General features: G+C 42.1%; 1 protein-coding gene and 1 pseudogene across 1 annotated transcript in view; both read right to left on the minus strand.

Annotated features, from left to right (window-relative positions):
* The window catches only part of ANK3 (ankyrin 3), a 743,189-nt gene that overhangs the window by 145,588 nt on the left and 571,523 nt on the right, over positions 1 to 26,078 (minus strand). The window contains exons 15-19 of the mRNA XM_027771266.1: positions 23,258 to 23,455; positions 20,974 to 21,072; positions 20,593 to 20,691; positions 13,830 to 14,027; positions 7,772 to 7,870 (exon numbers count right to left, since the gene is read on the minus strand). Coding sequence (XP_027627067.1) covers positions 7,772 to 7,870; positions 13,830 to 14,027; positions 20,593 to 20,691; positions 20,974 to 21,072; positions 23,258 to 23,455 — 693 coding nt within the window. The remainder of the gene's footprint in view (positions 1 to 7,771; positions 7,871 to 13,829; positions 14,028 to 20,592; positions 20,692 to 20,973; positions 21,073 to 23,257; positions 23,456 to 26,078) is intronic.
* On the minus strand, positions 1,960 to 3,740 carry LOC102495685 (serine/threonine-protein phosphatase 2A 55 kDa regulatory subunit B delta isoform pseudogene; annotated as a pseudogene).

The raw sequence follows: 26,078 nt of genomic DNA on the forward strand, positions 1-26,078 counted from the left end.
ATTAAAAACTATATTTTAAAAATACCTATTTAATGAACACAGTAAGCTACATAGCTTCAGCTAGGTGCTACTTTATAGTATAGTCATTCTACTCACAGAGTTTCATACTTAGAGTCAACACATATTCACAGATATGTATATATCAGCTGAACTTGCTATTGAAAGTATTTAGATTAAGATATTTTGTGAATCAATAAAAATATGGGAAAATTTAAAAGGAATGGAAAGCAACTGCAGATACCAGAGACAGTGTGGGAGGAGGGTGAGAAATAGCACAGGGTGAGAAATAGGGGAAATATTTATATATACAAGAAACAAGGAATAGAAAATGATTTGTGGATGATAACATGTATGTTTGAACCACTATAAGTGTATTCTAGATAGGAAATTGCATTTTGTATGCCGTGATGATGTTCAGTGAAAGGATGTAAAATAAATAATTTTTTTTTTTTTTTGGAGAGGTATTTTGCTATAGGGCACGTGTACTCACCAAACAGACAGAGAGAGACATAGAGACAGAAAGCGAGAAATCACCCCCCAGGGGGATGGTCACGCCGCAATCCCTTCTCCTCCATTCTCCTCTCAGGATCTTGGGCATGCATGCACACGTGCCCGGCGTGAGTTTTTTAAGCCACTGGGTCCGGGACACGAACCACGGTCGACTACGTGGGAGGCCAGCGACATAGCCATTACGCTAACTGCTGGTTCCCAATAAATAAATTTTTTAAAAAAAGAAAAAAAACCCCACTGATTAGACAAAGCAATGGACGATTTCTCAAATTAGTATCCATAAACCCTTAAGGGACTATTTTCTCTCTTCTGGCACCTTCCTTTCAGCTTAGAGGCGTATTTACACTTACTCTCTTGGAAACAGAAAGCTCTCCTTTTAAATATTTCTCTTCTTTTCTGGGTCCCAAAATTAAACTTCACAAATAAAAAAAAAAGTCATCCTCTTCTACTGCTCCCTCCCACCCTGTCCACACCTCCATGTCTCCACTGCTCTAGTCAAACTTCTCTCAGCACCCTGTATGCCAATGCATGCACCTGCTTTGTACTTCTTCTGGAAACACCCCCCTTAACAGTCATTCAGACCCTGATGTCCATGTCATGTTCTTTCCCGACTTCCCTCCTACCCTGTAGTTTCTGGTCCTCTTCTCCATTTACTTTAAAGTGCTGTTAGCCTCAGGGGTTTTGTCTTTGGTTTGCTCCTCTCTTCCTTTCACCAATCACATTGACATTGACATCTTCAATTAAGACATTAACTCTGATGACTCCCAAATCTGGGTCTTCAGCCCAGCCCTCTTATGTCCTAGATTAATATTTCAGTCACAAGATTTTCCCACCCAACTGGCACCTATGTCATCCATTGGGTTGTCAGAAAAGTCATGACTTTTTTTTTAATTTAAAACTCCTTTGTATAGTATATTGTTTTTATGAAGTGGTTACACCAGAAGGTATGACAGTAGATACAGGAGGTAGTAAAGCTGCCTGAGCCTGCTTGAGCCATATCCACACATCAGCCCACCTGGACTGAGGCTAGAGAAGACATGGACAGTCACCATACCACGTTCATGTGAAGGTCCAAGAACGATGGTAGAGAAAGAGGGGGAAGGAAAAAAGTTGGAGAGAGAGATTTGACAACTTTTCTCCTAGATGGTAATGTTTTGGACTATAAACTGGAAAGGCAGGCTCAGACTTAATACATTTATTCTGAATAATGGCTTTTATTGAACAATGTCCATCAGTTCTGCTTCGAGTGGGTTTTTCACTTGAGCAGCAGCACCCGTCTTTCACCTCGCTGAAGGCAGAACCATAGCAGGACTCCAGCGGAGGGCTCTCTTGTGTCTATGAAGGGATGCAGTAAGTGCACCACTGTCCTTAACAGAGAGGACAAGAATGCCTTTTCTCTGACAGAAAAACAACCTGCTTCACTACGCAAGACAAGACTTGGTCCTTAAATTAGCTTCTTTTGTTGATTTTATCCCGGAATATAGCAAGGTTATTGGTGGCAGCTACAGCAATCATGTTCTCCATGGGGTGCCAGGCTGTTTTAAGTATCTTCTTATTGAAGTCCAAACTGTCCATACTAATCTCCTCTTTCTTTCTCTTACCACCTGTGCATACTTTCCCAGGCTTTAAGCTGGGTCAGGGTTTACTGTTCTCTCTTGAAGCTTCTAATGTAGCATCCCTGTGTGTATTTCTATCAAGCATTCTGAAGTTCTTGTTGGAGGACTCAGTCACACTGGCATGATCCGAACCGTTCCAGCAGCATTCAAACTTGTCAAAGACGCACTCATTTTCATATAGAGAACAAAGTTTGCTCCACAAGTACTCATGGACCTGGTGAGTCTCAACAGGCCTGCTCTCCATGTTGAGGTCCCATACCTTCACCGACAGGTGGTCTCCCGTCATCATGTACCAACCACTACAACTGAACTTCCCATCAGATATTGATGAAACTATTTGAGAAGAAGGACCTACTTGGATCCTTTTTTTTTTTTAAGAATTATTTTGTTTTTTATTTATTCATTCATTCATTTCATTTTTTAATTTTGACTAGAGAGGGATAGAGCAAGAGAGGAGAGAGTGGGAAAGTGAGAGAGCAAGCCTCCAGGTCCAGGATCTGAACTGTGGTTAGCCATGTGGGAGTCCAGTGTCCTTAACCACCATGCCACCTGTCAGCCCCAGGATCCTTAAGTTCTTCAAAAAACTTCAAGTGTTTTTCACACAGGGCTGAGGAACGCATGTCACATCATTGGACGGTCCCTTCAAACTGCCACTGTAGACAAACACATTACACTGGTGTGGGTGGAACTCCGATGGGGTAATGACTTCTGTCAGCTCCTCCATGTTAGCAGGTTCAATATCTACAATCTTAAAACTTCTATCTCTGATTTCTAAATGCCACAGGTTCTCAGGTCATCTGCAGAAAGATATATTTCATGACCACTATTCATTGAAATAGAATTTATATGATATGTGTGAGCAGTTGCTAAGATTCATTGTGGAGGGAACCAGCAGTTAGCGTAATGGCTATGTTGCTGGACTCCCACGTAGTTGACCGTGGTTCGCGTCCCAGACCCGGTGGCTTAAAACTCACGCTGGGCGCGTATGCGTGTGTGCCCAAGATCCTGAGAGGAGAATGGAGGAGAAGGGACTGTGGCATGACCATCCCCTCTGGGGGGTGATTTCTCTCTTTCTGTCTCTATGTCTCTCTCTGTCTGTCTGGTGAGCGCATGCGCCCTATAGAGAAAACCTCTCCAAAAAAAAAAAAAAAGGAAAAACAAAAAGATTCATTGTGGACTTGCTTCTACCGTAAGGTCCATGGGCTTCAATATGGGAGACCCATAGTGCTGTAATTCTAAATGGATTTCGAAGTCGTCCATCTTCATCTTTCAAGTTATAACCTTCTGCTCTCTTGTCCTGCCCCCTTATTTTCCATAATTGTACAGTTCTATCATTTGCGGGGAGCAGGAAATAAACAGCATTCTTTGGTGGTAACCACCTAACTTTATTAATGTTTTCCTCAATGTCTAGACTTTTCAAATAGTCAAATTCTGGTTCATGACTTTGAAAGGTACTGTAAACATATTCTCCCCTAGAATGAGGGTGGCTTTTATTCTCTTGTTCCCACTGAAAAAAATAACAACTCTGCTGCCCTTGTCTCCTGCGAGATCTCCAGAGTAATTAAGTTCAACGGTTGAAATGCTGTCGGCTTGGGCCATGTCTTTGTCGCTGGCCCCCTTAACCTGCGAGAAGCACCACTGGAAGTCATTGCCTCTTGCTGGGCAGCCGCAGCCTCCGGCTCCGGCCAGGGCAGTGGGCTGCAGGATCTGGGTGCTGCCAGGAACGTGCCCTGTGCTGCTGCTGCCCAAGCGCTCAGCCTTGGCCACCACCACTGGGAGGAATTTTTCCCCTTTTCCATTTTTCTAGGTCAAAATGCACCATGACTTTCCTGACAACCTGACAGAATTCAATACCCCCCAAAAGAGCTCCCTGGATTCTTTCTCTCTTCGGTTTCTTCTCCTTTATCCTCTCACTGAGTAGTGCTTGAGGTCAGGTAGTTACACAGGGCAGATCCTTAGATTCTCGCTAAGTGTCTCAGATCCTGAAATGCAGATCCTAAGTGTCTCACTTTCTTCAGTCCCTATACATACGTGGCCTTCAAGTCCCACTGTTTGTGTCTTTAAATATTTCTTGTATTTCTCTCCCGTTCATCAGCTTACCATCTACCACTTAGTTGAGGTCTTCTTTATTCTTTTTTTAAAATTATTTTATTGAACTTTCTCTCGCTGTCTGTCTCTTTCTCTCTCTGCCTCTCTCTTTCTCTTTCTTTCTTTCTATTTGACCAAAGAGAGACAGAGTGAGAGCGAGAGTGAGAAAGTAAGGAAGCAAGCCACCAGGTCTGGGACTCAGACTGCAGTTGGCCATGTGGGAGTCCAGCGCCCTTAACCACCGCCATCTGCTGGCCCTAGGGTCTTCTTTATTCTTTTACTCAGGCCTCAACAATAGCTTAAGTGCACCTGCCCCAAGTTCTTTGATCAATGTATGTTTTGCACTGTTTCCCAGGATCTCCTAAACCAGATTACTGACCTTCTCACTCTTCTGTTCAACGCCTTTAGTGGCTCCTCAGTGCAAACAGAATGAAAAAGGGAGCTGCTTGGCCTGGCATACTATGGCCCTCTGAGATCTTCCTAATTTTTTAGCAGAATCTTTTAGCAGGATACAGTGCCAATGTAAAAACCTGTTATTACCTGTATCTCTAAACATACGTATGTGTGGGTGGCTACAAATCAGACTTTTTAATAATATCTATGACATCTTATGTACAATAATTGTGCTTCAGTTTTCTTACCTATAGAACAGAAATACTAATTTTACTAACTTTGAAGGGTAGTTGTAAAAATTAAACATATGAATAAATACAAAGCACTTTGAACACTATTTAATATAGAAAAAAGGGTAATAAGTTTTAGTATAATTTTGTTGCTTTTATTGTTTTTGCTGTTAATACCACATTTTCCTCTGTAGTTTATGAATCCTATGAGGGCAAGGTGTATACTGCCCAAAGAATTTGATAACTTGTAGGAGCCTTATAAATGAATTTGAAGTGGGTATCAAATAAGATCTGAAAATGTGTAATGTTTTTACACATACTTAAAGAAATAAAACATAACTATTGAGTCTATTAGAACCGTCTGAGAATCAACTCCTTTCAGGAGTGGTCTAATAAAGTGCTTCAGAATATTATCCTTTAAAAAAGCAAAAGCAGGGGCCACAAAGTGACACAGCAGTAAAACATGACACTCTGGGGGGTTGACCCACACAGGAAGGTCCTGGGTTCATATCTGGAGACCTCCCTGAGAACGCCAGGCACATAGGTGCCCATGACTAGCATAGGCTGAGGCTGGAAATGGATCACAGTGTCAGAGCCTGCTGGGAATGCTGCCTCTCGGTCTCTGTCACTCATGGAAGAAACAAGCAAACAAAGAAAATACTAATAAACGAAAGCAAAAGCAGTGACCTTATTCACACAACCTTTAACTGTTATACCCCGTGGCCACCAGCACAACACAGTCTGGACCAATTTGGTGAACTTTGAATGCAAAGAGAGAAGGGGGGTAGAGGGTCAGCCAACCCTGGTAAAGACTACAAAAGTTAATACCAGGATTTTCTAGTCTTTTCCTCATAAGAGAAAAGAACCTTTGACATTTTTGTTACATTATTTTGAAACTTAAGCCAATACATTGAATGGTGCATATCCCACCTTTAAGCTACTTGGGGATGTTTTCTCACCAGTGAGAATCTGCAAGGTCATGCCTATAGCGAAGTCCTAATTTACATTCTTAAGTAGCAAGTGCAACAACCCACCCCTTTGCACTATGCTCAACTCTAACTACAGCGTGATATGAGCTTCACCTTCTTTTGGTAGCTATGATCTTTGCTGAGAAGAAAAAGGGAAAGGACATCATTTATAAGAGACAGAGAGATGCTTTCTGGAGCAAGATGTTGTAAGGGCAAGAGAAGGTTCATGTTTTCAGATATGACGCTGTATCCGCCATATGGGTCACACAGACTGTGACTGAGTTGGGTTGGATGGGGAGGAAACATGGTAGGAACCTGAAATTTCGAAACCGAAGGTCTACATGTGCACACAGAACAGAAGAGGCATATTACCTGCTCTTGCCCTCCCCCAGCTGGCCTGAGGGGCATTGCCTTCCTTCCTGACCGAATTTTGGTGCAGCCTTGGATGTGTTGGGGTAGGAAAATATTAAGAAACTTGACACATGCATTGCTTTCTAGACTTTTATATCTAGAGAAGGAGAGAGAGCATCATCAAGTGCTTGTCTGTGTGTGTGTGTGTGTGTGTGTGCACTTGCACGTGCAAATAAAACACAGAGTGAATACATTTACCATGAAGGTGCAAATTTCCAAAGCCCAGAATTCTTTGATAATAATATTCAAGCAAAATTTAAAAAATAATCTATATGCAGTTTCTTTCATGCTGAATACCTTTTTTTAAAAAAAATTATTTAATTTTAAATTTATTTATTCACTCATTTATTTTTAATTTGACCAGAGAGAGACAGAGAGAAAGTGAGTTAGCAAGCCACCAGTTCCAGGACTTGAACCATGGTCAGCCATGTGGGAGTGTCCAGCGCTTTAACCACCACACCACCTGCTGGCCCCTGCTGAATACCTTTTTTAAAAAGAATGAATTATTATCTAATGATTTATTAAATCATTAATTTAATCATTAATATAATTAAATTATTTTCACTTGCTACAGGCCTCTCACGCTCACCAGAGAGAGACAGGCAGAAAGAGAACGAGAGATGGAAAGTGAGAAAGCAGGCCTCCAGGTCCAGGACTTGACCCGCCCTGTGGGAGTCCAGTGCCTTAACCACCAGGCCACCTGCTGGCCCTGCAATACCTTTCTATCTGACTAAGTCCTGTTGATACTTCTGTACTAATATCTTCAATCTGTCTGCACGTCTCGAAACCTATCTGTATTATGTACAACACTGTTTTTATCAACTGTATGGAATAAGCATTCTTATTTTGTGTCAAACATGATATACAGAACAGAAAGAAGACATATTTTAGAGTAGGAGAAACAACTCTGATATGAAGAGGTAACAAAATGAAGCCTCTTCAGAAAATGTTCAGAGAAATAAGATTTATATGAAATCATATTATTGATGATAAAACAAGACACTCATTTATCTTATCAGTGTTCGAATCGTGTCACTAGATGATACTAATAAGCACTTTTGTTTGTTTGAAAAGAGACCTGTTTTTTTCTGAGAGGCCACACAGACCATAAAGAATTTAGTGAGTAATAACTGGACGAACCTTATGAATCCTTTTTTGATAAATCATACTGAACAAGATGGAGGTCCCAAGTTACCGACACGTTTATCTGTCTGTCTGCAGTTCTTTCAGTCAGTCAGAAAATGAAGAAAGAGACAAGTTTTCATGCAGTGCTCCTGAGGGAGAGGTCTGATGTCACAAGGCTGTGCTGGTACAGGGGAACGGTGAGTGCAGGCTGGATCTAGTACCTGGGCTGTCAGAGACAAGAGGACCTGGGACACCACCAGCAGAGACTTTGGCATCCCTTGCACAGACGCACACTTATACACATGTGTATGAATCTGAGCGAGGGGATTATTACCCCTTATATACTTGTAGTTGCTTCTCTGCAGGAGTTCCCGCTTGGCAGCTCATATGGGCATACACTTCTTGCATGGGCAAGAGAGGGAACACAAACCTTTGTCTGGGCGTCCACATGGGCTCCTTGGTTTACGAGGACTTCAGCCACGTTCACTCTGTCTTCTTGAGCAGCCAAGTGGAGTGGGGTCAGGCCACTCTGCAAAAGATTGAAAGTACAGAGTTATCTCATAGGAGGGAATGGAATATGCACAGCCCTGCTCGAGAAACAATCTGGGAATTCTAGACTGGTGTAAGCACCTTACAGGCTTCCTGGGAAAATTCAAATATACCTGAAAGCAGAGGGAATGGAGTGAAATTGGATATTCACTCTTTATAGGCTAAGCGCTTGTCAAGGTTCGCCTATTTTGTTTCATCCATCCCTCTTTTACTTTTTATTCATTTGTTGGTGGTATTTTTTTGTGTGTTTTGTTTTTGTTTTTTTTAGAGGTTTTTGCTATAGGGCGCGTGCGCTCGCCATACAGAGACAGAGACAGAGAGACAGAAAGCGAGAAATCACCCCCCGGGGGGATGGCCACGCCGCAATCCCTTCTCCTCATTCTCCTCTCAGGATCTTGGGCACACGCACACACGTGCCCAGCGTGAGTTTTAAGTCACCGGGTCTGGGACGCAAACCATGGTCGACTACGTGGGAGTCCAGTGACATAGCCATTACACTAACTGCTGGTCCCTGGTGGTAGTATTTTTTAACAAATCCCAAATAGTATACTATTTTTCCTCTATGTATTTCAGTGTTCATCTCTAAAAACATTTTAAACCAAATCCTGTAGGAGTTAATATATCATGAAAGCTTTAGCAGAAGGTTATTAAAATAATATATTTACAAAGCGAATACTGACACACACTGATGATATTTTCTCCATATGAATGTCCCAGGCCAGACAAACATCCCCTGTATGTAGCTTCTGGGTAGGAAAGAATTATTGTGACATATCACATGAGTGCCAGATTGGGAGAATTTCCAGGTCAGTTAGGTCGTGCATGGGTTTAATGAGACTGAATGTTGGAAATCATGCTGCCAGAGAATTTGCAGAGCACATGACTGTCCTAACGGGTGAGAGAAAAAAAAAGGAAAAAAAATCACTAAGACTATATTCGGGTTCAAAAAAACCTGTCACTGGAAAGCATTTTTTCAAACATGATAGTTAAGAGAACCCGGCAGTGCTAGCGCCTCTGGGCGCTTTTCTTTCATCCACTATGAGCGTGGAAGTTAGTATCTTGGGTTCAGGAGGCTTTCTTCTCTCCCTCTATAGAGCACATGTGTAATCACAACCCCAACTTGTCCCATTTGTCATGGGAATGAGTAAATGGAAGCCAGTCTCGGGATGGGCACAGAGCCCTGGGTGTGTGGCCTTAAATATTTAGGGGATGCTATTCCATGAAAGAAACAACAGCAACTGAGTGAATTGCTGGTGACTTCTGAATAATGCTGACTGCATGTCAGAGGAAACTCGCTCAGCCAGAACGAAGGGGAAATATGAGAAGGAGGACCAATGTACTCACTTGAAATCTGAGAAAAGGAAGCCCAGACAAAGCTGGCACCACCCAGACACTGACGTAATCACGGAACTCTGTTCCGTGTTCCACTCTAGAGAAAATAACGTTTGGGGCTGTAACATGTTATAAAAGTGTCGTGGCCACCTATTCTAGTTTGAGACTTTGCAAGACTCTCAACACGGTTTCCAGAGTGGCTCTCAGCAGACTGAGAAATGCCTCCTGGGCCCAGGGCCTCCCCTCTCAGGGTCTATCCTTCTATGTTCAGGCTGCTCACAGGGCTGACCTATTGCCTTGTCCTTCTGGCTCACTCAGACTTCCTCCTTCTGTGTCCCACTGAGTGGACACATGACTTCATTTCTGTGCATACCTGCTCTGTGCACATCTGTCTATTAAGTGCATCAAGACCCTGCCTTTACATTGTTTTCTCCTTCTCCTTCTCCTTCTTTTAGAGACAGACTAGCCTTGAACTTGAGACCCTCCTGCCTCAGCCTCCTGGGTTAGCTGGGTCTACAGGCATACACCACAGTGCCGAGCAATCACTCTGCAATTAAACTCCGTCTTATCTGACTTTCTTGTCCCAATGTGAGCTTGCTGAGGCAAGCATTGCATCTTTAATCTTCACATAAGCAGTCTGGATTCTTGTATTTAATCCACCCATTAATTGATTAGATCAGGGAAAAATCAAAATTTTTATTTTTAGGTGAAACAGGGTAACATAAATAAATAAAAATTTTATTTTTATATGTATAGTGTGGGTTATAACAATTTTTTAAAAATAATGTAAAGGCCACAATAGCCCTGAGTTCAGAAGTTACCTATTAATTTTTTATGGACTCTCAATTTCTTTTTTTAATTTGTTAGAGGGCATGTGGTATGCACTTGCTGGAGAGAGAGAGAGAGAGACAGAGAGAGGAGAGAGGGAGAGAGAGAGGGAGAGAGGGAGGGAGGGAGGGAGAGAGGGAGGGAGGGAGGGAGAGGGAGAAAAGGACCCTCATGATGTATGATCAGTCACAATTTGTACTCTTCCAGCTCTCTCTCCCTTCAGGATTTTGGGTATGTACACACTTGCATCTGGCATGTTTGTTTCTTTCTTTCTTTTAGGAGATGCTTTTGCTATAGGGTGTGTGCACTTGCTAGAGAGAGAGAGACAGAGAGACAGAAAGTGAGAAATCACTCCCCAGGGGGATGGCCACACCACAGTCCCTTCCCCTCTGTTCTCTTCTCAGAATTTTGGGCACACATGCACATGCACCTTGCATGAGTTTTAAGCCTCCGGGTCCAGGACTCAAATTGGGGTTGACCACATGGGACTCCAGTATTGTAACTATTATGCCATCTGCTGGTCCTACACATCTGGCATGTTTCTAAAACTACCAGGTCTGGAACTTGAACTCATGTGGGACTGAGCCACTGTACCTGCCAGGTCTTGGGCCAGCACCATTCCTCATTTTTAAAATGGCATTTGTTTGAAACAAGGAGAACATTAACTTAGGAATAGTAACAACTTTGTTTAATATTTTTTTAGCTGTATAAAAAAATATAGCTATTTGTGGTTTGTAAAACCCAGATAGAAAAACAGGGACATCAAAAGCAAAATTGAATCAAATCAAATACTAGCACTTTGGCAGTAACCTGGGATATATGAGTTTTTTCCCTTAACTACTGGGGAACTGCTGATTACTAGTAAATAATAATAATAATAAGTAACAACAATAAATTATTTAGTTCAATGTAAATTTTCACAAATGCTAAAACTGTAATTTTCTTTTTTTGCAAAGAAATAAAATCTTGTGTTAAATAGAGAGATGGGATGAGTAGGTGAGAGAGAAGTAGAGGGTACAGTGACTACTTGATGCTTAAAACCTTAGTCACAGGCCAGCAGGTGGCACGGTGGTGAAAGGGCTGGATGTACTCTCTTGTAAGTTCAAGTCCTGAACCTGGCAGCTTGCTTTCTCACTTTCCCTCTTTCTCTCTCTCTAGTGAGTGCATGTGCCCTATAGCAAACTAAACAATAATAATAAATAAAATTAAATCAATAATTCTTTAGAAAAAGAACATTGAAAAACAAAACAACCCTAACTGCTCAGGAAAAACAGAAAGTTCTGCTATTTTCTGTTTTCTTAACAGGGTTTATCTAATACTTTATACAGAAAATGACAATTGAGAAAGGATACAAATATTTATAAATGCCTTCTTACTGGTCAATTTCTGGATACTGCTAAGATCTCAGAAGTTCCTTAAGTACAACGTGCAAATGAAAAACCAACAAATATTTTAAATTTTCTTTAGAAATATTTCTGCCTCTGTATTTTTTCCCCCTAGAAAAGTTGCTGGAAATTTATTACATATGTCTTTGTGTTTTCAGAATTTTTTTTTGCTGAGGCCAGCAGATGACATGATGGTTAAGGTGCTGGACTCCCGCATGGCTGACAGTGGTTCGATTCCTAGACCTGGCAGCTTGAAAAATCATACTGGTGCATATGTGTGCATCCCTGAAATCTCAAGAGGAGAATGGAGGAGAAGGGATTGCAGTGTGGCCATCCCAAATCAGGTAGGGGGTGATTTCTCACTTTCCCTCTCCCTGTCTCTCCAGCAACTGCACAAATCCTACGGCAAGAACCTAAAAAAGCGAAAAAACAATAACAATAACAACAGAAAGACTTTCTGTGCTAATTTCTAATCTAAAACAAACACTGAGAAACATCTGTCCAAAAATATTTTAAATTCTATCTCTCTAAAGTAAATACTAGGCTGGGTATATATTATACCCACTGACTGTAGAATTCAAAGAAAAAAGTCACATTGTAGTTTGGTATCAAACCTACTGAAAATATTCACTTTTAAACCAGAAGTTTTATTGTCTCTGCCACAATTAATAAAATACAATGTTCTGAGCTCATAGGAAAAAATATAAAGAAACTTCAGAAAGTTTTTTGAAAAATTTGGTGCAAAGTTTTCAGAACCCATGTACAGTTTTTTTATAGTATGCATTCCCATGGACTTTTTGAAGGATCGTCATATATTCTCATAGCTGCCAGAATGTGCATCAATTTCAGAAAGTCAAGCTCCTCTTCAGCATTAAGGCAAGTTGAATTTCACAGTGCACGCTCTTAGATCTGGCGTATCAATTAGTATATGAACCTTAGAAAATTCAAATACTTAAACACATTTTTTACAATTACTACTCAAAATTGGTTTGGGATTCCTATTAATTTTGAGACATGCATTCCTAAAAAGAATGTTTAAAAAGAAAATCTCATCAGTGCATTGGGGAAAGGGGGGAACGCATTTGCTCTGGACTGATCAGAAAGGATTTTCAAAATACTAGGGCTGAAGAAAAAGAGTTTCTTTGGCCTCCTGTTTATATCTTTCTGGCTACAGGATTTGTTAAATTATAACCTCAGGAATTCAGATTAGTGCAGAATAACTTGTTCCTGAAATTGTGGAAACTCTAAAATTAACACAACTATTTTTTTCTACTTAGAGGTGTCACTGAACATTATTTCAGTTAACCCTCATGACATATCCGTGAGGTAAATATTGTTATTGTCGTTTACCGGAAAACAAAACTGAGGCTCAGGGAGGTCACAGAATTTGCTCAAATTACATGTCAGGAAGAGTCAAATTTAACATTCAGAACCCTCTGTGATTTCAAAACATAGGACACCTGTGTTAAAAATGTCTACATGACTTGCTGTTTCTCACTATAAGATGATTACTATTTTGAAGGTCCAATATCTGAGCTATGGCTGAGGAATACCATGGCTATGCCAACACCCAACATGGAGGAGAAGAGAAGATAAATGCTGGAGAGGGTGGTTTACCAGGAATCTGGGGCCCCTTTGCAGCATTAAGTGCTGTTCCCTGAAGACTTCAAATACGTGCTCTGATTTTGGGCAATTTTTATTTTTTATTTTGCCATAGGGTGCGTGTGCTTGCCAGAGAGAGACAGTGCGAGAGAAAGTGACGGAGAGAAATCACCTCCCAGGGTCATGCTGTAATCCCTTCAATTTCCTTCTGGGAATTTGGGCATGCATGCACATGTGATTTTCAAGCCACCAGGAATAGGACTTAAACAGTGATCAGCCATGTGGGAGTCCATTGCCCCAACCACCATGCCACCTGCTAGCCCCTGGGCAGATCTTAGTAAGCAGGTCGGCAAAACCAAATTCACATGAATATACAGGCCTGCACCCCATAGTGATGTTTGGTTAATGATGGACCACATACACAAGGGCGGCCCCTGAAGATTGTAACAGGCTACAGCACATAGTGTGGGTGTGAAGGAGGAAAGAGCATCTCAGTCTGTGTAAGCACGCTGATGTCTCACAATATAACATCACCTAACGATGCCTTTCTCAGAACCTACTGTTAAGCGATGCACAACTGGAACTCAATTGTATGACTGAATTCTTGGTCCTTTCATTGCTTAAACAGTTTGCTTCCAAGTTTGGGCTGTGATAAATAACTTTTGTCAACATCTTTGTGCAATAGCACACTTTACACATGCTATTTGACCCAGATTTTTCACACATTCTGAGCGACTCGTTGGTGCAAGGTTTTGTAAGGTTGCATGTTATGCACAGAAAGCAAAAGGTTACCTTATTGCTCAAGTTCACATTAGCGTTTCTGCTGAGGAGCAGTGACACCATGTCCACGTGCCCTTCCTGAGCTGCGAGATGGGCAGAAGCAATTCCTTGCCGGGTAACTGCGTCTGCATCAGCACCATATTCCAGCAGAGTTGTCGCTATGTCCATCTGGTTCTTTTTGGCAGCGATGTGCAGCGGCGTATAACCATTCTGTCAACACGAATCACTTGGTCACAAGCCCAGGAACCAGAAGAAAATGTGTGCTATGCATTTCTCTTTCTAGGGGTTTTCTTTGATTGTTTTAAAACATTGTGATGAAGTAAGCAAACACTGATAAACCAAGGGATTCCATAAACATAGTGCCTTCATGTCTCCTGCTTTCCTAACTTGGAAAAACACAACTTAATGTAGACGGTAGACTGTGAGAGTTAAAGTACTATCAGTGTTCCAAAAGGAATGTGGACTTCCCTTTCATAGGCAGTCATGTTAGTAGATGCTCAATAATGACTTGCTTTATTTAAATTGAAGATGGAAGGGATACCATTAGGAACATAAAACAAAACAAAACAAAACAAAACAAACAAAAACATCACAGGACAACTGGAGCCATTCATGATTTCATTTTAAAAGTCCCTCGATGGTCATCTATTGCTTCCAAGCTGAAATCTCCATGCTAGTCAAGACACTATAATCTACCGCCATTTGTCACTCTGAACTCCTCTTTTATAAAACTCCTAGGCTATGCTTTAGCTGGACTGGTCATCTTGAAGGTCTTCAGGAAAATGGTCTCCGGGCTGACAGGTGGCATGGTGGTTGAGGCCCTGGACTCCCATGTGGCTGACCATGATTCAAGTCCCAGACCTGGCAGCTTGCTCTATCTCTCTGTGGTCAAACTAAAAAACTTAATAAATAAAATAAATTATTTTAAAAAAATGAAAAGAGAGAATATGGTCTCATGTTTCACTGTCTTGCCTTACTTGACCGAGAATGCATTTCTCCTATACACCCATTGGGCCAAGATCTTTTGGTTGAAAATTCATCTCAAGGGACACCATACCCCATCCCACCCCATGAAGTCCTCTACTTCTTCCTACCTCCCAGTCCCCTCACCTGGGAGACACTGATCAAAGTAGGGGGCAGCAGGGGGGGGCATTTAGTACCACACTCTGTGGTTTATACATCTGTCTCCTGCTACTAAAATACAAATTTCTTGAGGGTACATGTTGTGTTATTGTACCTCTAGTACCTCACGGTAATTGGTACACATTGATTAAATGAAGAAAGGAACCCTTAGAATTTGAACCAAGCATACTAGAACATTCAGAACATTCTGGTGTACTTCTCTTGGCTAACCTCTGAGGGTCGGATAGAGACAACCAAGATTCCTTTGATAAACTATTCATTAGATGTCCCTCCAGTCCCTTCACAGTCCCTTGCCCTAAGAATGAGCTTTGGGAAAACTTGCCGTAGTCTGCAGGCATAAGGGAAATGCGAGATTACAATCCTGACACAAACACAAACCTGGTTACATAAAATATGCCAATGATGGGTTAGAAAAGATTTTAAATATAGACAGGAAGATTTAGACAAAGAAAACAGAATGTGAGAATTTATACTTGGGTATTTGATCTAAATTTAGGTAATGGGTCAGTCACAATCTTTCAGAGCCACAAGGTTGGCTCAGAAGGTCGTGGGGGCTGCTGTACCCACTGACTGGACAGTTTGCTACAAGTACTTTTATATTTAAGTCATGGGCATGACCCGGTCCAATGGCATTTCTTGTTGGACAAACACTCTTCCTGAAATCAATTGTAGAGGATTTAGGCTATCGGATATCAACCTATGAAAGTGGAAATGTCATTTCTAGACTCTTCTGAAACTAGCCCCTGCCAAACTGGATGAGCTAGGGTAGAAGAAGATTTTATATCCCTATTTTTAGTTTTGACCTATTGCCATTTGGAAACCCCAGCTGCCCTGGGAAGCATTTGGCCCTCTCTTGAGACACACCCTTCAGAGACCAACGCCTTCAGAGCTCAGTGCAGAGCTTTGGACCGAACTCAATTCTACAGTGAGTGACAGGAGGGAGTGAGCTGTTTTGCCACCATCCACACCCTGCACAAAAGAGGAAATTCACAAAGCAGTGCTGAAATAGAAAATATGATACACTGATTTATCTCACACTCCAAGTGGAAATGGCAAGATAATTCAGAATTTAGTTCCTTCCCATGCATCTTATCTCTTTTTATTTTTACTACCAACATAACCTCCAAGTTTATGCCTTCTCAACCCCTAACCAAGGTAAGCTCAATATCCTCTTAGACATGTCAATCTTCCTGATTACATCCAATTCTACCAAAAAATCCTAGGTCCTAAGTCCTGAAACGCACTTATCGAGAGACCCTCTGGCATCCCTATAATGCGTGCCAATCCCAGACAAGTTACTGTTCCTGAGGGGTTTATCCTGAGCTCCTTACCTGAGAGACAAAGGGAAGTGGAGACATGGGAAAAATGACTCATGGTATTACTTTAGAAGGGAGAGTTAATCTCAGAAAGACTTAACAAATATTTTCAAATAATAAGTAGTTTATCTTGAGATCTGTATGGGAATTTTCTACATTTTCTAAGTTCTTTCTGTGCTCTGGAAAGCAGAATGAGCCTCACTTGCCACACTAAAGGAGGCAGATATATTTTTATTATTCTTATTTTTTTCAAATATTTGATTGCTATACATCATTTGGCTTGTAAAGAGAATTTACCCAACATGACATACATCTCAGACTAGTCCGAGGCAGATGTATTTATCAGAAGGAAAAAAAAGTGGTAAGAGATTCAACCACAGAATAATATTTTTAAATTTAATTTTGCCCGAGGCCATCAGTGCTTGGTAAGAGACAGAGAATTAGAGAAAGTGAGAAAACACTCCCACTCCCAGAAGGAATGGTCATGCTGAACTCAATTCTCCATCTCTCCCTCCTTTCAGGATCTGAGTGTGTGTACACATGAACGTGGTTTGTTTCTCCAACCTTGGGTCTGGGACTTGAATGATGCAATTGGCTAGTGGGACCCAGCGGCCTCAGTCACCACACCACCATCATTTTAATCTCTGTTACTTTTCCCCTCTTAATGTAGAGGACATAATGCTTGCCATGGGTACCTTTGCATTTCAAAATGAAAATAAAAACAATTTAAAAAAAGATTTTGCTATAGGGCATGTAAACTCGCTGGAGCGACAGAGAGAGATAGGAAGTGAGCACTCAGCCCCAGTGGGGATGGTTATGCCCCAATCCTTTTTCTTCCATTTTCCTCGCAGGATTTGGGGCACACATGCATGCATGCCCACTCGTGTGAGTTTTAAATTGCCAGGTCTGGGAATCAAACCATGGTTGACCATGTGGGAGTCCAATGCCTTAACCACTATGCCACTTGCTAGCCCCACAAATATAATTTTAAGTTAACAAAAATAACACATAATATTTATATTGTATTTCATATTTTTCCCCAAGAACTTTCACAAATATACCAACACATACAATACATATGTTTCATGGAAGAGAAATTTGACAAATAATAAGGTTTGCTATCTCTTCCATTATTAGTGTCTAGGTTATGTCTCAACTCAAGACAGTCTTCTTTCCAGTGCAACATTCTCAGGAAATCGATCTGGCAAAAATGGATTACAGCAGCCCATATATTTTTTTAAGTAGTGCAATTACCTAAAGTGACATTATGTTTCTAGGACATGTATGAGTAACAAAATATGTTGGCGATTTTAAAAAACAGAAGAAAGGGTAAAAAAGAAAGAAAGAAAACAGAAACAAAAACCCGGCATCACACTCTAAGAAGAACCCAGGATGTGATCTGAGGAAGGGTTAACGGTGAGGTCGCTGCTACCAGATCCATAGTAATTGTACCTTATAAGGCCCCTGTCCTTCATTTCTGACCTCTGCCTGCATCTCTCTGCAGTGAAGGCTGACTACCTAGCCTATACGCGTGCTCCCTCTTTCCTTAGTTACAAAAACAAAACAAAACAAAACAAAAAAGCTGTCCATGTACCCAGCTGAAAAGCTGTGCTTCCCAGCCTCCCTTGCAGACAGAGTGGCTGAGACCTGAAATGTGACTTGTTGGTATTCCTGGGAAAGCCCTGTCATGCTAACTTTCTGCCTCTCACTTGAAAGGAGGCCTGGTGACCTAAGCTCCCAATCTCTGAAGGGAAAAAAGAGCAAGTCATCACAGCGAAGTTCCCTCCACACCCTAGAAACACTGAACCAATGCCATCAACTGTCCTGACTACCTAAGACACGAGAAACATGAAGCCTCATAAATTTATACCACAGTAGGTAGCTAGGGCCTCTTTCTTTTTTTCTTTTCTTTTAAAGATATTTTTGCCTTACGGCACATGTGCTCACATATGCTCCCAGCATTAAGTTTCAGGCCACTGGGTCCAGGACTTGAGCCACAGTCAACCATGTGGGAGTCCAGTGACGTAATCACTATGCCATCTGCTGACACTACGGTCTTTCTCTATCAGATAAAGCCAATCTCTAATTGGTACAATTGGCTTTGCTCAGGATTAAAGTCTAGAAAAAGTCCCTGACCAGCAGCACTGCCCTAGAAGTGGGGGATGGTCGGACATGCACCAGGGATGGCATTACCCAGTCTCTACGTGCACCTGTGCTGTGGGTGTGAGAGTCCATGTGCCGTTAGGATCATAAACGATATGCTGAAGGCTAAGGGGGCACTACAAGGAATTATTTAGAAGATGACTTTTCATCTCTGTTAAAGATGTTCTGCAAAGGGACCAGCAGTTAGCGTAATGGCTATGTCGCTGGATTCCCATGTAGTCGACTGCAGTTCGTGTCCCGGACCGGGTGGCTTAAAACTCACGCCAGGTGCGTGTGCGTGCATGCATGCCCAAGATCCTGAGAGGAGAATGAAGGAGAAAGGATTGCAGCATGGCCATCCCCTCTGGGGGGGTGATTTCTCGCTTTCTGTTTCTCTGTCTCTCTTTGTCTTTCTGGCAAGCACATGTGCCCTATAGCAAAAACCTCTCCAAAAAAAAAAGATGATTTGCTGATATGTGACCCTGGATATTAGGTCAGTTTGTTTGACAAACACACAGCTGGAAGTCAGCTACAAATGTAGTCATTATTGACCCAGTTAAGAATTATCCGTGGATACAAAAGTGGATTAGATTCATCTTGTTATGATTTTACTGTTCTTGTCTGTTCTAAACTGGTTGGCACTGGTTATATGATCACTCTCATGTGAAGAATTAATAGTTCATTTACTGATTATTACTTGGTTGTCTACCAAGAACCTGGAGTTACTTAAGATATCAGAAAAGTAGTCCACAGCACAATGATAGTTAAAATAAACTGAAATACAGTGGACAGTCATTAAAACCCATTACAAATTTTTCTCTTTAAAATTTTGTTGAATATACATAACAAAATTTTCCATTTCATGATTTTTTTTTTTTGAGAGTTTTGCTATTGGGCATGTGCACTCACTGGAGAAACAAAGAGAATGTGAGAAATCACCCCGTGGAGGGGGGTGGCCACACCACAATCCCTTCTCTTCCATTCTCTTCTTGGGATGTTGGGCACACACCCACACACACCAGCTGTGAGTTTAAGCCACTGGGTCCAGGACTCAAACTGTGGTCGGCTACATGGGAGTTCAGTGACATAGCCATTACGCTAACTGCTGGTCCCTACACATTAAGTTTAAAGGAGAGTACTGAAGCTGCCCCAAGTGGAATAGTAAAAAAGAAATGGAAAAAGCTTTAGAGATGTTAAAGGGTCCTTCTATAATAGTATTTCATAAAATAATTAGATGACATTTAAATTGTGATTTATAACATTCTAGTGTTCGCCAATCATAGCCACCTCCAAAGCAATAGAGAACTTATTAAACCAATAATACTCTATTAACATTTTTGTTTATATGTTTTTGTTTTTTTGCCATAGGGTGCATGTCCTTACTGGAGAGAGACAGAGGGAAAGTGAGAAATCATCCCCCAGGTGGCATGGCTATGCCACAATTGCTTCTCTTTCATTCTCCTCTCAGGGTTTTGGGCATGCATATACATGCACCTGGTTTGAGTTTCAAGCCACCGGGCTGGAGACTCGAACTGCATTTGGGCATATGGAAGTCTAGTGCTTTTAATCACCATGCCACCTGCTAGCCCTTAATTTGTCTTTAAATCTACTCTCCTTCATGATTTGTCCCTCATGTCAGAATACCAGAGTAATAATAATAAGATAACGACTCTATGCATCTTTTAGAAAACTAAGTTGTCAGCTGGTCAAAATGCCCTAACAGTAAGAATATTCTTCTTAGCAAAAATAAAACACATATGCAAGGCCTTCCCGCCTATTTTACTCAACACAAATAAACAACTCAAAAGCAATGATACTTTATGGCTAGGAAAATGTAATACACATTTTATTCTTTTGACAAATCAGAATGTTTTTACTCCCTCAGGCTGTCCTTATGTTTTTAATCTGGCTTAAAGAGAACTCCAACTCCTTGTCCTCCCCCAGGCTCCAGGATGTCCTGGATTTTCAAGAAAAATCAATTGGCAAGAGCATATTTATTAAGCATCTACCACATTAGCTGACTACACAGCTGAAGGCACAGGATTGCTGAGAAGCTCCCGTCTACCATGCTGCCTAGATGGGGAGGGCACTACAGATGAAGCAAACGTGGATGTGCAAACAGAGCCCCGCAGACACTGCCCATCAGTCTCCTCATGCTGTGGAACTGCAGGTACCTTTGCGGCCGCGTGAGGTGAGGCTCCTTGGTCCAACAGCAGAAGTGCCACTTTCTGATTATCGTAATGTGCAGCTACATGCAGTGGAGTTAGCCCGCTCTGAAAACACGTGCAGAAACAACAACCTGTGTCAAAGTGCCTTAATAACATCAGAGGCCTAGATCTGGGCCATGTGATTAGACTGGATATCGCAAAGGTTTGGTTTACATTCCAGTTTCCACCATCCTCAGACCCCAGCCTTCGCCCTTCTCCCAGGTGCTCTTCATCCTAGTGGGACTTGAGCACGGTTTAGTTTTAATTGGTGGCTGCTGGTGAACATCGCAAAGGCTCATTTTGTTAGCGTGACAATGGCCCGTGACAGGGTGGCCAATGGCCTCATACCTTCCCAGCTGCATCTGGAGAGGCGCTTTTCTGTAGTAGGAGATTGGCTACTTCAAGCTTTCCATATTTTGCTGCCACATGTAGGGGAGTAAATCCTTTCTGAAAAAAGAAACATGAATAAGGAATAGTAGACATAACCTAAGGGCATGGTTTTTCTGGAACTGGTGACCACGAACACTGAAGACTCTTTTTTATTGATTGATTATTTTATTTTATACATTCAAGCACTATCCATCACTACAGCTTGTAAAGTGAATTGACCCAGCTCGAATACACTTCACACCAGTCCAGTTGAAGATACCACACATGTTGTCATCAACAGATACTCATCCATTCATGTAAGGACCAAGACGCAGGTAACAGGCAGAGTCCCCTTATTAACAGGGATGGGAGAACACACAGCAGGGAGAATATTCCTCCCTGTGCTGACCGAGCTGCAAGATGCCATTCCATGCTGGAACTAACTAGGTTCCTCACCAGGATGACGTGGGGAAGCAGGATCTGGGACGTACTCCAGGGTCATTCTGGGTTTTTGCATTGTGAAGAAAAATGGGAAACAGGGTTTCAGACCCAGAGGGCATGGTGAGTGTCAGGGTAGGAATGGACCATTTGCAACCTCACATCATTGGACTGGACACTTGGTCTTGCCCTTTTCTGTTTCCCCATATATACGCTCATACCCTTACAGGTATGCTGGTCTTCAGAGCAGCAGTTAGAACTTCCCCCACCTTTGCCACTAGAGGAAACTGAACGACACAGTTCCAGCCCAACAAATAGGGAAGAATTGTGCACTAAGAGGTGAGGGGCTGCTCTCCCATGTCTACAAGTACTTAGCTATCACCATTTGATCAGTGTGTACTGTGAGGAAAGGTCATAAGTATGAGTCAGGGATTTGTGTGTCCTCAACACACTTGACCTCATGAGACTACAGCAAACTAGGCCGGTGGTTGGGCCTGGGGCGCCCTACACCCCGGTTATGTTTCATGTGTTAAGTGAGATCCAGGAACTCGCATCTCAACTCTACTGAAAAGCCCAAAGAATTATTATTGATAGGAATGATGTTTGAGGTAGTCATTATTTATTTAGGTAGTTTTGAAAGCATTAGTAATTATCTTCTGTGTTGATAATGCATCAATAGTTCTCTATATCTAAATGGAGTACACCACCAGTCACTAGCTTTTTTTTATAAAAATAATTATTTATTCTATTTTATTTATTCACTGATTTTTATTTTTTAATTTGACCAGAGAGAGACACAGAGGAGGAAAGAGAGAGGGGGAAAGTGAGAAAGGAAGCCACCAGGTCTGGGACTCGAACCGTGGTCAGCCATGTGGGAGTGTCCAGCACCTTAACCACCACGCCACCTGCTGGTCCCAGTCACTAGCTTTTAAAGACATACCACAGGCTAGTTAACTTTGCTATCACACTTGCTAGCTTTATGTAATTTCACAAGAAAAATGAGCTCCAAGTTTTACATTCAACACAGTGCTAGGGTATTATTACTCAGAGTTGAGATTTAAGGGGAAAAAAAATCAAATCATGAATCAGATAAGATGACAATAGGACAAGTAAAAACAATCCAAGAAAAAAAAAATCACCTTCTGATATGCAAATCTTATGAAAGCACCAACCAACTGAACTTCGATAACATGGTTTGTGTACTTGGCCTCAGCAAGAGAAACCTGTAGGTGTTTTTAAGCTTTTTGCCATAGGGCATGTGTGCTCGTCCAGAGAGAGACAGTGAGAGGGAAAATGAGAAAACATTTGCGGGGAGGAGGATGGCCATGCTACAATCTTTTCTTGTCCTCTAAGGTTCTGGGCACACATGTGTACCTGGCTTGACTTTCAGGCCTCTATGTCTCAGAGTCAAACTGTGGTCGGCCATGTGGGAGTCCGGCACCCCAACCGCCATGCCATCTGCTGGCCATTGTAGTTCTGTTTTTTAACTGTCATTTAAGTCTGTCAAATAGCCCACAAGAAATCTCTTACTCTAGGTCTCAGTTAAGGTTTCATGAGAAGAAAATTAACTAGGAAACTTAAGACAAAATGAGTAAGTAAATAAGTAAAACAGCTACCCTCCCTGATGCTGGGGCTCTGCTAGCCACGTACAAGACTACTCTGGGATTCCAGTTTTAGGTGCTGTTGTGTAGCTTCTGTGTCCATTGTGCACTAAGAGGTGAGGGGCTGTTCTCCCACGTCTACAAGTACTTAGCTATCACTGGGTTGGAGATTGTAAGGGGGATGTTTGAGGAACACTACAGAATTTCTAAACTCATTTTCGTACCTTTGTTGTTATAGATAAAGAGGCTCCATGATCCAACAGGAATGCAGCTACGTCCTCGTGCCCCTCTCTGGCTGAAAGGTGAAGCGGGGTGTACCCAGATGTCGTGGCGGCATTGGGGGATGCTCCTTGCTGCAGCAGCTGTTGTACTATATCTGCCTTCCCCAGTCGGGCTGAAATGTGGAGTGGGGTTTGGTCATCCTAAGGGGCAAGGAAGAAATACAAAGCCGGTGAGCTGAGAAAACAATGGTGCCATTATGAAAAATGTAGGGAACGTTTGCTGCTGGACGACAAGAGGTACAGTCAAGTCTGATGTGATGCTTAACAGAACCTCATTTTCCTTTCTTTTTTTCCCCAAACTTCAAAAATGTGGAGATGGTGGGTTTCAGCTCCTTAGAGACCCTTGGAGTGACCCATTAGTATGAAAACTGTGAAAGGCTGTTCTACCAATTTTCTCCACCACCATCTACTATAGATTGTCACTATTTAACCTCCAATGATCCCCCCTTTCAATTTTTTTAAGAGATAAAGGAAAACACCCATACCTAGGAGGAATACTGTGGAATACTACATCTGAACCACTTATTACATATTCATACGAAATGAATTTGTTTATTGGTGTTGCCTTCCCATAGTCAGAAGCAGAGGGTGAGGCGGACAACATAGGTTTGTGCAGGTGGACTTGGGCAAAGGCTTCCAGCCCTGAGTGCTGAAGGGCTGATACTCCCCTGCTTGCCAGCTTCTGCATCCTGCCATGGGCTGCATCTCTGAGTGAGGGATACCTTTTTACAGTCCATCCACCCAAAGGCATGCGATACCCATCCAGTCCTACACCCTAGGGGACTTCACCCCACGTGGGAAGGACACCGTTTCCTGATATTCTCAAAGATGCCCTTTGGTGGTCTGAAGATAGTAATTCCTACTGCAATGTGGCAGGTTCAAGGAAATAAAGTAGGGAAGGTAGAGAGAAGGCTCTGATACAGGACGCTGTTCTGAAAGGCTAAGGAGGATGGAAGTCAAGGTCAAAGCCAGAGGCACTATGAAGCCAGTAGGAAGTATGAGAGGAGTCGGAGGGGAAATGCCACTAGGGAAAAGGAGAACACTGAGAGCAGAAAAAGATATTATAGGTGCCAACGGTTCTGAGACTCTCATATACCTCTACTGCTGCCACCACCATGGCGAAACACTTACTGAACACTTACTACACCCCAGGCTCTGTGCAAGTACCTTACCTACATTATCAAAAATTCATTCATTCTCATCACAACTGTCATTCCCACTTTGTATACGAGGACTCTAGAAATGTGGCACAGAGATGCTAATTAACTTGTCCAATGTAACACAGCTATTCATTGGTAGACCAGGATTAAAACCCAGGCAGTCTGGCTAAGGAGACCAGGCTCCTATCATTATATATTCTACTTCCATAGTGAAATGATTTGCATAAATCCTCAGTCTCAGCCAAGAGTGAAACCATTCCCTAGACACAGGGTTTGCTGTGTAACTAATTACATTCATAAATATGAGGTTTCTTGTAATTCAGAGTGGATTATGGCCTCTGTTAGCCATTTTATTCAATTAAGTGGATTAACCACCATCCTGTAGATGAGGGAGGCAGCAAACTTGATGCAGAGGCCAAATCTAGCTGCCACCTGTTTTTGTAAATAAAGTTTAATTATTGTAACAACGTCATGCTAATTTTTTTTTTTTTAATTTAAGATGATCTCTTTCATGAGATGAAGTGGGGAGAAGAAGGGATACTGAGAGGCAGTACTGTGAAGAGACAGGCATCCTCAACAGGATCTCATGCCACCCAGTCTCCCCAGCCTTCCAGGACCATGTGCATGCAGTGCATACCCGGTGTGTATCCGTCAACCTGGGAAGCAGACCCTGACCTTCTGTGTGGCTCCAGTACCGTGGAGCAGTGCACTACCACTGCCACGGCAACACTGCACCATGCCACGGCAACAGTGCACCACTGCCACGGCAACACTGCACCACTGCCCCAGCTACCTGCGTATGTTTAGCCTATCACTGCTTTCGCACTACAGTGGCAGAGTAGCTGTGACAGAGACAGTGCATCCCATGAGGCCTTAAAGGTCTCCTGTGAGGCCCTTTACTTAAGGAGCATGCTGACCTCTGTGTCAAGACCCTCTGTAAAATCTACCCCCTGGCTCCATGATACACTTGAGGGCGTGGCCTGCTGCCTAGGGTGTCACAATCTCTGTACCCAACTGTCGACGTCACACTCATAAGGCCCCAGTTGTTTCTTCTCTCATTCGTATGCTCTACTATTGGGTGGTCGGAAAAGTCATGACCCATTTTTGCATACAAACATACGTTATGACTTTTCCGACCACCCAGTAGTTACTTTACTAGTTTATGCCACATCTGTACCAGTTACTTTGTTAACAGGTAAAATATGAGTATGAAAGGAAAGGCTTTGTTTTTTTTTTTTTCAGAGGAATAACAAACTGAAGGCTTTGAATAGCCTCGATCAAAGCTGGGAGACAATTATGGTCAAATTAAACATGGTTGAGGCAGATGAATACATGGGGAAAATGATAAAGCTCCAGAAATAGCCTGTATAAATGTACAGTCATATATTGTAGGCTGCAGTGAAATGGTTAAGGTAGTTACATATTTTTCTGTGATTCCCAATCCAAACTGCTAACTGTCTACCCTGATGGTGGCCGATAACTGGGTTTCTATTGGAGGCTGAATACTGGCAGCCTATGAAGCACCCACACGCAACACTGACATTCTTCTGTCTAAAGGCAGACCTCGGAATAACTCTGGTCTGAGTCTTAGGGTTTATCATTTC

Source organism: Tupaia chinensis, unplaced genomic scaffold (genome assembly GCF_000334495.1).
Source record: "Tupaia chinensis unplaced genomic scaffold, TupChi_1.0 Scaffold000199_1, whole genome shotgun sequence".
NCBI lineage: Eukaryota > Metazoa > Chordata > Mammalia > Scandentia > Tupaiidae > Tupaia > Tupaia belangeri.